The sequence below is a fragment of the Pectinophora gossypiella genome, chromosome 1 (genome assembly GCF_024362695.1).
Source record: "Pectinophora gossypiella chromosome 1, ilPecGoss1.1, whole genome shotgun sequence".
Taxonomy (NCBI): Eukaryota; Metazoa; Arthropoda; class Insecta; order Lepidoptera; family Gelechiidae; genus Pectinophora; species Pectinophora gossypiella.
Window position 1 is genome coordinate 844,342 of NC_065404.1, and position 13,726 is coordinate 858,067.

The 13,726-nt window shown below is 37.5% G+C and overlaps 1 protein-coding gene across 1 annotated transcript in view; it reads left to right on the forward strand.

The window, feature by feature from the left end:
* Nucleotides 1–13,726, forward strand: part of LOC126368684 (nephrin) — a 760,982-nt gene that overhangs the window by 113,360 nt on the left and 633,896 nt on the right. Inside the window, exon 2 of the mRNA XM_050012828.1 lies at nucleotides 5,614–5,782. Coding sequence (XP_049868785.1) covers nucleotides 5,704–5,782 — 79 coding nt within the window. The 5' untranslated portion in view covers nucleotides 5,614–5,703. The remainder of the gene's footprint in view (nucleotides 1–5,613; nucleotides 5,783–13,726) is intronic.

Below are 13,726 nucleotides of genomic sequence, written 5' to 3' on the forward strand. Positions count from 1 at the left end.
CTCTTGGTGTCGGAAGCAGCCATTATTATGACAGCTTCCACTAACCGTATGTGTGTGTGTTAGAGAGAATGTACGTGTAGTTAATGAATAGGTTTGTATGATAATGTTCTTTATATGTTGCTTAGATACAGCTTTTTAAGCGTGTTTTTAATGTTTTTTTAGTTTAGGGATTCTGTTGGTATAGGCATTTCATTAAATATTTCCGGGACTAAACAAGCTACCGTCCGTCTCCCATAAAAATTATTTTGTTTAGGTATAATGAACTTTCGTGTTTTAGATGATCTATTGTTTTTGTGGTATTGTTTTTCAACTAGGATATCTTTACTATTAAAATTTTTAATTGCCAAAGAGTACTTTATTTTATTATGGATTGGTATTACATTACAGTGGACAAAGAGTTTGTGATAATTGTCTTTATATCTATCTCCAAAGGCAGAGGTGCCATAGTATATTTACCCACTTCTCGCCAACTATGTCAAAGTCCCATGTAATAAGGGACGAGCCTATTGTCATTAACCGGGCACAAACCCTGGTACTCGCAACCACGTGATATCAATTATGTATGATCCAAACATGGATAAGATAAAGATTTGTCGTCCTATTCATTGATTAAATTTTTGTCTCCATTCGCTCATTTCAGGACGGAGTAAATCAATTTATGTTCGTTTCATGGCCTATTTTTTCCCTCTTAATTTTCCGTGTACACAGGTGTGCATTCAATTTTATGTAATTTATGTTCACGCTTAAATGGTTTGTCGTATTTTTCTCATAAATATTTTTAAGGGCGTCCCCGCTTAAATTTGAATGATGAAATAGTAGAAAAAGGTACTTTCAATCGAATTTGTTTCATTTTAGGTCGGCGTTTTCATCTCGCTATATCCATACTAATATTATAAATAGGAAAGTGTCTGTGTCTGTTTGTTTGTCCGTTTTTCACGGCAAAAGGGAACGACAAATTGATGTGATTTTTTTAAATGGAAAGTAGTTTAAGGGATGGAGAGTGACAAAGGCTATTTTTCTTCTCTTTCTAACCCCCACTCTAAAATGAAGGGTGGAAGATTGTATGGACAATTCTGCAATTTTCAACATAGGAAGCTAAAAATTGGTACGCGGCCTATTTGTGACTAACAAAAAATACGTACATTTTTTTTAATCTGCCCCAATCCCTTCAAAGAGGAGGTGAAATTTTATAGGGGACTTTTCGCAGTTTTCATGGTAGGAAGCAAAAAATCGTTATGAATCTGAATTAGCAATGGGGAATCGTGTTACCCCGAATTTAACGCGAGCGAAGCCGCGGGCATAAGCTAGTTTATTATAAGACTTCCAACAATAATATACGAATTATTTAAAAGAAAACGCGTGTTTTGGAATTACTAAACCGCGTAGGTTAATTAAGTCATTAAAAGTTGTAAGGGAGGCTACAACTTACGTAATCGTAGTTTTCAATAAGCGCTTCAGAACTCGAGCCTCGGAACGAAAGTTGAACGTGAAACTCCGGAGCATAAAGAAGGGCAGAAAAAATATTTTACAAAACAGCCACCTGTCCAAAGGTTGTGTTATACTTAGGTTATCTCATCCTTTGTTTTCATTCCATAAATTTAATATCTACCTTACTATTCAGAAGGATGTCACAAAAATATTTTCTTTTCTCATACTTTTTAGAGCGCAATGTTTCCGTAGTAGGATTTTAATTTTACATACATAAACTGCCTTTATACGTCCCACTGCTGGGCACAGGCCTCCCCTCAATCAACCGGAGGGGGTATGGAGCATACTCCACCACGCTGCTACACTGCGGTTTTTTTTGTTTTTATTTTTTTTATAACTTTATTTCTTGCCATCATACCAAACTACTAACCTGATAATTATACAAAAAAAGGAGGAAAAAATACATTCATTTATTTTAATTATTTTTTATATTTTTTTGGATTTCTGTTATCTTTCCAAAATTATATACTGATTCTGTTCAAGCATTTGTTTATATTCCAGGAACTTAGAGTAACAAATTCCACTTGAAGGAGACTAGAATAGCTACAGATAATGAATACCCAGTTAGGTTCCTTAGGTACGTCTAGCGTACGTTTCGTTACAGCCACGAAGAGTTATAGTGTGTGTCTGTTCTACAGACCAGCGTGGTTAACTTATTACCTGCACCAAAACGTTATTTATTTATTTATCCTCTATATTGTTAATAGTATGTATACACCACGAGGAGCTCGGTGGCGCAGCGGTAAACGCGCTCGGTCCGCGATTGTTGAAGTTGAGCAACTTTCGCAAAGGCCGGTCATAGGTTAGGTTAGGTTAGTGTTGTGACCACAAAAAAAGTTTTCATCTCGAGCTCCTCCGTGCTTCGGAAGGCACGTTAAGCCGTTGGTCCCGGCGCGGATTGATAATAACTATCAATCCGCACTGGGCCCGCGTGGTGGTTTAAGGTCCGATCTCCCTATCCATCCATGGGGAAGGCCCGTGCCCCAGCAGTGAGGACGTTAATGGGCTGATGATGATGATACACCACGGAATAGAAGAAAGAGGTTGGAAGGGCCAAATGAGCGTGAAACGCGCGCCATACAAGTATGAGCGAATAGTCATTCATTCATACTTCAACTTTGCACTCCTCCAGCGCTGAGCACGTAAAAATAACTTAAGATTCAAACATGAATTGGAAAACAAATTCGAAAATCATTGGTTAAGGCCGTTGCTGGCACTAGAACTTGCGACCTCACAATGACAGTCAAGCGTTTTTCCGACTGTTCTACTACGGTAAGGCACTTCAAACACGAAGCTGATCAAGTTACATTTGCTTTCAGATTGGTATCGCTAAAACTATTTTGAAACAATTTCCTACAGTACAAATGAGCGGAATTCCCTTTTTAATTGAGTTTCCAAATTAACGATACATTCAAAACTTTACAATCAAGCCAATTGTGAATCAACTACTGTATTTGAGTGGTGTTAATCAAATCAAATCAAATATACTTTATTGCACAGAAATAAAATCCCTCTGGTGTTCTGTCTGAATCTTTTATATTATACAGGATGTTAGTAACACCGTACCGAATACTGAGGCGGATGATTCAGACCATGATTCTGAGTTAATATCAAGTGGAATTTGTGAACGGCTATGCAGTACCACATAACTTAATAAAATATCTTCTTCTATCGTGTGGGTTGTGAGGTGGAGTACCAACCTCATCAAACCTGGTGTTAGGGTTACTATAGAGCCGCCAAAGGCGATAGCACAAAAAAAAATATATTCAAAATCTCATATATAAGATATTATATATGCAGAAAGATTGTAAAAATTTTGTGCTGAAATGTGCTAAGATTATGAACATTTTGTACTTAAAAGCTTTGAGCGCTAAATGGTATGTCTCAGACACCGGCCATCCTGACGTCAGGACCGGCGGTGTATTTCTATATTTCGTTAACGGTTACAACTATCAATCTGAAAACTTGTGCCAATTAAAACATACCATTTAGCGCTCAAAGCTTTAAGTACAAATGTTCACAATGTTAGTACATTTATTTATCAGCACAAAATTCGTACATTCTTATTGTTAAGATAACATAGGCAGTTCTGACGTTCACGTGGAATTTTATGTCGCAAAAGTAACAGTTAAAGTAATATTTTTAAATACTCATTTTATAAAGAAATCAAAATATATTTCATTATTTTTCTAAAAAAATCGTTACAAAGCGGTGACATAGGGGGTGTAAATTTGTATGGAAAATATTATTTTAAAGCTATCGACTCCAAACTCACAGGCGCAGATCGCTAGTGGCTATATAAATACAGCACTGACGTCGACAACGTCCATCTTCCGCGTCGCGTCAAACGATATCCATCGACGGGGACGTACAGCACATGTTTAACTCCACTAGAACTTGAACGCCGTTGTAAATCGAGGGGTATTAAAGTGTCCTTATAATTTACGAGGTGCGATGTCCCAGTGGTGAAATTTATTCATGGCGGTAATAAAATCTGGCGGGTGACGTTGTGCAGGACAGCACTGCCAGGATTCGCCGGCTGACTGCGGGCGAGAACGCTGGTTATGCTCTAGATAGGCGGTTTCCGTCGAGACTTACCAGCAATAAGGCCGCCCAAATTGTACTGTATTCATGTGTTATGCCTGATTGTCGAAATTTAGTTCTGTCGCAATAAAGTATATTTGATTTGATTTGACTTACTCCGAGAAATACACTCGCGACACGCTCGTAGTTGCGTTTAAACGTACGTTCTTCTTCTATCGTGTCATCACCTTCTAGGTGGATTACCAACAATTATATTCAACTTTATTCCGGGGTGCTTCGATGAAGACATACTCTTTTGCTTCCTCCACATTCATTAATCGTTTCATACACGCACGCCGGTTCAGAGTAGATCGTACTAAACCTTTTTTTAAGGACATCTCCAATATACGTCCATGCATGTTGTGTTAGTCAATATTTACTTAGTGATTTTAAATTGAGGCTTTCAGATTGATCAGGTGTAGAAAATAACATCACATCACTACTCACACGCTCTTGTCGGTGTAGCATTCTCCATTCTTGTCTATCAACGGCCAATTCCTTCACTTCCTTATAAGACACGACGTTCTCTTTCTCTCTGATCTGTTCCATGTAAGCTCTTCTTGGTCTTCCCCTTCCTCTCTTTCCTTGTAGCTTTCCTTCTATGATGTTTTTAATAAATTCGTCGTGTCTTATTAAGTGTCCAATCATCTCGCCTCTTCTGTCCTCAATGACTCTCAATATTTGCCTCTTTTCCCTTACTCTTACTAACACTTCCCCATTAGTAACTCTTTCAGTCCAACTTATTCTTTCCATCATCCTCCAACACCACAATTCAAAGACCTCAATTCTCCTCTGTCTTTCTGTGTCAGTGAAAATAAACAATAAAAATACATCTCGCATTCCTTCGCTAAACACGCTAATCGCTGCAAGTGGAACAATTAACAGAACTGCCAGGTTAATTCCTTTTTGAAATTTCGCTTGGCGACTTGGCAACGGATCCTCCAGTGAAAATTTCTGGCGATAGTTTATTCATGAAGCCGAGAAGCACATTGAAATACATCCTCTTATCTTGTTAACATAGGGTGCGCTCCTCTTGGTTGCTCAAGTGCGGTTTATGCGTTGCAGACAATATTTTAGGTTCTACAATGTTTACTTTTACTGCAGCGTTAGTTCAAGGCGAGCAAAATGGTTTAGATATATCTATACTACATAGATACGAGAACATGTATAATATCTGCACTTAGATTAATTATAACTTGGGTAACTTTGGTACAATTTTGAATAATCTTTATGTGTAAGGGAACTAATTGCGTCGATTTTGATAGTAATTGTAATTTTTAGATTTGTTTTATTGCAAATGGCAATGTGAATTTGTGATTTTTTAAACCCTGCGTACGAAAGTAACTGATGCATTCGTTCAAACATTAGTTACAATGGCAGCAAAGCTCTAAACTGCATCCGTCTCGGAACACATGTTGTTTTTTTAACTATTAAAAACCATTAAATTTTACTTTTAAAACTTTAAACTTAACTTTAAATTAAACTTTATTTAGGAGTAAATTTATAGTTTAAGTTTTATTTAATAGTATTTATTCTTTTCAGAAACCGTGAAGCATGAGTAGAGAAGCGTATCGATACCGTGTGTCGGTCATGGTGTCGCTCACTTGACCGCGTCGAAAGGCATCGCGCAATATGGCGCTGGTTGTCGCCCTGTTCCTCGTGCTGTGTCTCGTCCAGTGCGACACTAAGACTGTGCTGCAGGATAAACTTGGTAAGTCAATACATTTTTCATTTATATCTCCAGTGCAGTTTTCACTAACGTAGTTGGCTCGGCCCGATTTCCCTCGCCGGCGTTGTCAACGATTTGCCTCATTCAGCGCTAATCGCTCTCGACCCACTAGAGTCGATTATTTCAAATATTTTCCTCTCAGACGACGCCCTGAGCCGTGGTTCGCGCCCAACTGGGCACCCTCAGGCCTGTTGTTTTAAAATTTGTACCAGGTGTGAGCCCTCAGCGCTCCGCATTTGTACGGCCAAGTAGTTAATGCCATGTGCGGCAAACCTACAATAAGTCGTGTCAAAAACAGAAAGTTGGCGCGACCGTTATAAATTGGGATACGATACCACCTGTCATATTGGTCTAACGGAAAACTCGGTGAGATGAGAGTTCCATCTTTTGTAGCTTCAGTAGGTACTAATAGTGTATATATATTATTGGTCCTTGAAAAATAATTGGAAAGAAAAAATACGTTATTTAAATAATAAAAGGAATACCAAAACAAAACACACCCGATAAGTACCCGAATCGTTGTATATATTTAGTGAAAAATGTGAAAATTATGGTCATTTTCCTCAGTACAGCCTTCTGTATTCGATTAAAACAATAACAAAAACTGAGTACATTATAGCAAGTAGGTAATGGAAAGTTTAAACTAGAAAGTAGTTGCCCTTCGCGGGTTAGAAGGTCAGACAGGCAGTCGGACCTGTCAAATCTTCAGGTTAGGTAAGCCGACCTTGTGAAAACGGGATAACGCTAGGGGGAGATGACGATAAACTAGAAAGTAGTTCACAGCAACTACTCAATCAATCAATTAATAATATTTTATTGCACAATAACATATACAAAGGACATGAACATACGAATAAAACACTCTTTCATGAAATGAGATGGAAAATTATGAATCTAATTGGACAGGAAGCGCGTATTACAGATAATATTAGCGAGATCGACCGCCGTCGCCCAGACGATGTCCGACATTTCTACTTCAGTTCCAACTATGATCCTATAATATAATATTGTTTGCTATTCATTAAACAGATTTTGATATGCATTGAATTTTACCACATTAGCATGTTTGTTAATGTAAAGGGAATTTAATAATAATGATTAGCAAAATAATAACAATGAATGATAGAGATTTGTATCAGTGAAAGAAAGAAATAAAGAAACACTTATTAGACAGGTACTTGTACATTTACATTGGAATAAGAGTGCGTGGTGGAGTATGCTCCATACCCCCTCTGATTGAAGCACGAGCCCAGCAGTGGGACGCATAAAATTCTATAATTAGTATGTAGATAAATAACACAATTTGTCAAATAATTTGAAACACGTAACTTCGTCACATACAATGAAACGCTTACTTCTAACAATTATTATTATTATTATAATTGATTAATATTAATTGTTAGATTATATCGATACTATCGAATAGATAATCCACCATCATTATCAGCCGTACAACGCCCACTGCTGGGCATCCTCCTCCCCCAAGGATCTCCACGACGATCGGTCCTGCGCTGCCCGCATCCAGCGGCTTCCCGCGACCTTCACTAGATTGTCGGTCCACCTTCCACAATAATAATACCTACAATAATATAAATTAAATCGATTGAATTGCAATAATCAACGTTTTGTTAAGACACACATAAATTAAGCACAATATTTTATTTATAGGCTCAATAATGGATTAATTCATAAACGATTATGATGATGATGATGATGTCCTCCCAGACGTATCCGTCGACGGCGATACCCTCAGCTAGTGTTAGCCAGGGCCCTTGCATGGGCGCGGGCGTGTCTAGCAAAACCATATTTGGTTTTGGAAGTCCTGTTGCAAGAAGCACAATAGAGAGTCCCACTTGAGTTATAAGGGTAGTGGTAGGAGGGCTTGGGTCGAGTTTTTCGGATCTGGCGTTTGGCGTTAAGATCTTCAAGACGGGCTCGTTCAAAGTTTTCTAATCCCTATTTGACAGCAGATCGCCAGTCCGATCTCTGATTGGCAAGTTTCTCCCACGATTTACTAGACGTGCCAAAAGTAAGGTGATGTTTCAAGACATGTCTGTAACGCAGGTATTGTCCTCACCGTTTGCGTTTATAAACAATTATAATATATCATAATGTGGCAACAGTAATAAGAAGCGATTTGTACCCAGCATGGTGACGGTTATTGGTTTCAAGTACGTTGTCTGAAATATAGATACCTATCTTCTTCTATCGTGTGGGTTGTGATGTAGAATACCAACCTCAGCAACCTAGTTGTCAGGGTTATTATAGAGCCGCCAAAGGCCCCTGACATGGCTCACGTAACGATTACTCATTGTACATCAGTAAGTAGTAACCGGGACCAACGGCTTAACGTGCCTTCCGAAGCACGGATCATCTTACTTTCGGACAATCAGGTGATCAGCCTGTAATGTCCTAACCAAAACTACCTAACCTAGACACCTAACCTAGATACCTATAAGCTGGATACTCGCAAGCCGCCGAAATTCTGAAATTTCCAAAGGCACAGTTTCAACACTGCAATTACTTCGTTGTGAAACACAATATTGTGCTACAATTTACGGTATTCTGCTTTTGCCTTGAGGAAATATCTTCGTAAATACGTGTGTGTAGTGCATGCATCTTTTAGTATCAGATACATTCAAAAAAAGGTATCACGAGTTACTTGATGTTGATACTAGCTCTGTATTTCACCAGTTCTATCTCTATGACAATTGAGTCGTGTACTAAGTTCAAGATAAATTATGAAATTTTAAGTACTAAATAAAGACAGATCTAAAACTAATGAAAAACATTTCCTTTTTTCTATTTAAACTTATTTATAAATTGTAATCAAGAAAAACGTAATAATAAGTACGACATTTTATAATGTTCTTCTGCAGTGTGCTTTTTCAAACAAATTCCACAGTAATTTCGTGTTTTGACTTTTAGTAAAAAGTAGCTGATTTGACTAGTTGATAACTAGCCTATTGTTATAAAACTTTACAACGGAAACACATTAATTCAACAATATTGAAGATTCCATAACAGAGAGCTATTTTATATGTTTTAAAATAACAACATTCGCAGTTAGGTTTCATGAATATTTATGATGAAAAAATAATGTAAAAAAAATATTATTGGATTTTTTAAACCTGTCATATTATCGTGCGTTTAAACTTCGTTTATACTACTGCGTAGTATTATTCCTTATTCTTTCGATTTTTTTCGAATTTTTGATTCACATACATATAACAACATGTAAGGGAATCAAATATTTACAAAATTCAAATTCAAATTCAAAAATATCTTTATTCAATAGGTAACATAGTTACACTTTGAATCGTCAATTTTACATAACGAACGTCTCATCCGCCTAAAACTACTGCAGCTTCTCACAACCTGTATAGCCGGGGAAAAGAAGCTGCAAGAAAAACCCTGGCCCAGGGCCCTAGACGTTCTTTAAAAAATAAAAATAAACATAAAATATTGGTATACAATTGAGTAATTTAGCTGCCTAGTATCAGTTCTCAGACAGTTAATCCCATGCATTCATATCTTCTAAATAATCACTAACTTTATAATAACCTTTTTTGTAAAGTTTTTGTTTAACTACTGTCTTAAAACAGTAATCATTCACATTAATCAATAATACACTAATCATACATACATAAACTCACGCCTATTTCCCACCGGGGGAGCAGAGACTATGGAATTCCATTTGGTTCGATCCTGACACACTTCTCTTGTTTCCTCCACATTCATCAACCGTTCCTTACGCGCACGCCGGTTCAGAGTAGATCGTACTAAAACTTTTCTAAGGACATCTACAATTTGGTCAATATACGTCCTTCTAGGTCTTCCTCTGCCAGTCCTAGCATCAACCTTCGCTTTATATACAGCTTTCGTAATCCTATTATCCTTCATCCGCTCTACGTGTCCAAACCAACTCAACATTCTCTTCTCAATACTAATGAATTTTACAGTATGTTATTAGATATATTTCTTCGAATATCTGATTCAGTTCTTTTTATATTGTTGTTGTTGATTCAGTTGTATTTATATATAAGTCCGTGGTGCAGTAGTTGAGTGTTAGGCTCACGATCCGGTGGTCCCGGGTTCGAATCCCGGTGGGGACATATTTCATAAATCACTTTGTGATCCCGTTTGGTTAGGATATTACAGGCTCATCACCAGATTGTCCGAGAGTGATCCGTGCTTCGGAAGGCACGTTACGCCGTTGCTCCCAGTTACTGCTTTCTAATGTAAGTAAACGGTCATTACATGAGCCATGTCAGGGGCTCAATAATAACCCTGACACCAGGGTTGATGAGGTCAGCAATCCACCTCACAACCCACACGATAGAAGAAGACGTTGTTTTTGTTATGTCAATAAAGGTTACAAAGCCCTTTGACCTTTCTGAGTAAGGTGATAGGCATCTGTCGTCGTGGCCAATTTGCATACTTAGGTAAGCTTTTGTTGTTGTAGGTAAAACATAGTATCTTTGTAAGAGGTGAATATACTTGTCACAAGTTAGATCCAAGCAACAGGTTCTGATAGTTAAACTTAAAACATTTAGCCAAACAACATTACACACACAAAGATTTCACTAATTTTCTTCCCATGATACTTATATTCCATTTTCGTCATTATCTCCCTAGCGTTGTCACGTCCTTCGCGGGCTCCGCTTGTCTAACCTGAAGATTTGACTGGTCCGGTTTTTTACAGAAGTCTGACATTCCAACCTGCGAAGGGAAAACCATCTCAATACAGGTTAGGCATACCTCCGAAACACACTGGGCACTGGGGTACTTACTACTTACGAATGTAAGTTAGTAGTCGTTACATGAGCCATCATCACATAAATAAACTCACGCTTATTTCCCGCCGGGGTAAACAGAGACTATAGAATTCCCCACGTCATTCATAATATAATTTGCTCTACGATACAGGCTTTTTGGCGGGAAACGGGAACGGGACAGTTGCTTTCTTCATTGAATAATCTAAATAATTAATACGAAGTGATGTTTTGTGGTTAATGATCGCATTGAGTTAGTCGGAAGACATTCGCGAGTGTTATTATATCGGAGTATTCAATAAACAAAGTGTATCTGCCTATTTTCGCTTCGTGCCAAGAAGCCGCTTTATAACTCGAAAGTTTATGCGGACTTTTGAGTTAATTCGTTTGGAGTTCGGAGTAGGAGTCTACTCCGAGGGTGGGGGCTTAGGTTTCATCATCATCACCTTTCATCATTTCATTAATCATCAAGAAAAAAATACGTAAGACATGGCTGTCTGGGCATAGTTCCCTTTGCCTTCGGGGAAAACCAAAACAAAAAAAAGCTCTACGATACAAAATGTGCATATATGAGTAGATTCCGCGTTTCAAGTTTCGCAAGCTCGTTCATTCCTGAAAACGCATCTCCCTTTTTTTTCTATAGGGAAATAGTGCGAATTTCGTGGAATTCCCTTAAGCGAACCCGTCAGGAAGGGAGTCTGAGTAGTTGAATACGACAGCTACACTACTCACGATCTTATTGCATACGACGTGACGTTAGCCAATTTGTCGTGACGCAGAGGACGTACGCCACGTCTCTATTTCGTCGTTTGGTTATGTTTATTTCGTCCGGCTCTAAAGAAAGAAATATAAGTTTAAAAACTAAAATTTGACTACGGAAAAATCACGCTCTGTTATTATTGCGTATAGCAGACAAAAATAAAATATCCTGCGTGGATCATATATATCCAGCTTAAGCTCCCCTAACCAAGTCTCTGCCGCATCCGTCATACAATGCAGCTCGGCTATTCCACCTGGGAATCGGTGCAGAGGGGACTCGTTCACTATGGGAGATATGGTTTGATCCGGGTGACCACATTCACAGCACAAGAAAATAGGTACATATCTCTGAAATTCTTTCGAATGGTAATTTTTAATAGATAGAAACTCGTAGGACGAATTGGTATATGACCACGGCTATCTTACGGATATATATATACAAACATACATAGCCGTCAAACACATAACCTTCCTTTTTTGCTTCGCCGATGTCGGGTAAGAAGAAACTGAGTGGACTTTTGCACCTTACATCCATCGCAAGATGAACTAAGTACACACACTTCACCGAGTTTTCTGTTAGACAGTCGTCTATAATAGTCGAGCCGATTGTGTTAGTGAAAAGTGCTCTTAAGATAAATAAATAACTCATTGCCGGGTTCGAACCAGAGCTCCTCGTTTCAGAAGCAGGCCATTGTACCACAATGACTATAACAGCGAATTAGAAACCTGCATAGAAACCTTAAACAGAGAATCTCGGGTACCACCGAGTATAAGAGTATAAAATGGTGCTCATACCATACGAACGCTTAGCTTTGATCGCTCGCATGGAATCGACGAGGCTGCTTTTTATGGCTTTTAGCCACTTTTAACCACTTCTATCCGGCTTTAGCCAGTTCAAACTGGTATATATCGGTGTTATTGTTATTTGGAGTCTGGAACTGTCTTTTCTTAGACTAAGATAATTTATATTATTAAACATTTTTAAATAAATATGGCCTTTAACAAAAAAATAATAAATATATTTATTCAATTAAAACAGGCATATAGCCAGTTGAAATAATGTTATTTAAAACTCCAATAGCTACGTAGTGTTTGCGTAATAAATGCCTGCTTCTGTAATATACGTTATACGTTAAATTCAAAATATCTTTATTCATTAAGTAAAATAATTACACTTTGAATCGTATTTATTTAAAACTACTGCAGTTTCTCACAACCTGTTTAGCCGGGGAAAAGAAGCTGCAAGAAAAATTCGGCACAGGGCCCTAGACGTTCATTAAAAAAAAACATATATTTAGTAATTTGACCGCCTAATATCAGATCCCAGATATTCATGTCTTGTAAATAATCACAAACATTATGATTGATTTTAATGGTAAGTAGTTGTATTGTTGTCAATTGTTTGATAGGCCATTGTATAAACCAAAGTCATCGACCGGTTATAAATACTTACATAACTGACAAAAAGTGAAAAACTGCTTTTTTAGTTGAAAAACGGTAAATTTCTAGAGTGTTGCGCTGAAAGTCGTAAAGTGATCAAGTTATTGCCGCAAACGCATTTCGTAGCAATAAAAGTAGACATTCACAATCGTAACTCAAGTTTTTGAATTTTTTCAGCTATAAAAATGGCATCTGTTTTATATTTTAGTCGAGAGTCCGCGTCGAGTCGTAACTTCGTTTATGAAAATAATGTCATAGCTGTATTGTTTAAGTATAAAGGCTGTATGTAACGACTTATGAAATGAAACCATGACAAGTCTAAAAATGTTAACAGGTGCTTACATAAAATACAATTTTCAACAAAAAAAAACCGACTTCAAACGCAAAACTAAAAAGCAATAAATAAATTTACTTCGCACAAAGTAATAAGTACGTATTTTCTATTCGTTATGTAATTTTATAATTCTGAAGTCGGTGCCAAGTAAATGCTACAAAAATACGGTCGAACTGAGAACCTCCTCCTTTTTTGAAGTCGGTAAAAATACAATAAGTTCACAAGTTGTAACGTAAGAATACTGGAACAATTGCTTCAGAGCAATAAGGCCGCCCATTTGTACTGTTGCTAAATGTTTTATAAACGTTTGTACGTTTTGTTTGTGAAAGGATAAAGGATATTTGATTTTGATTTGAAACATAACTAAATTAAGTTACGTAACGAATATATTATGTGAAGTAAGTTATGTGATTTTCATTAGAGAAGCCTTTTTAGAAGGAGGCCGTGGTAGCCCAGTTGGTAGAAGGCTTGCCTCTTACTTTGAGGTCGCGGGTTCGAATCCAGTACAGGCCTAAATCAATATCATAAATGATTATCACGTCCTCAGCAGTGAAGGAAAACGTCGTGAGGAAACCCACATTTCCGAGAAATGTATTTTCGGATGTATGTGACGTAATC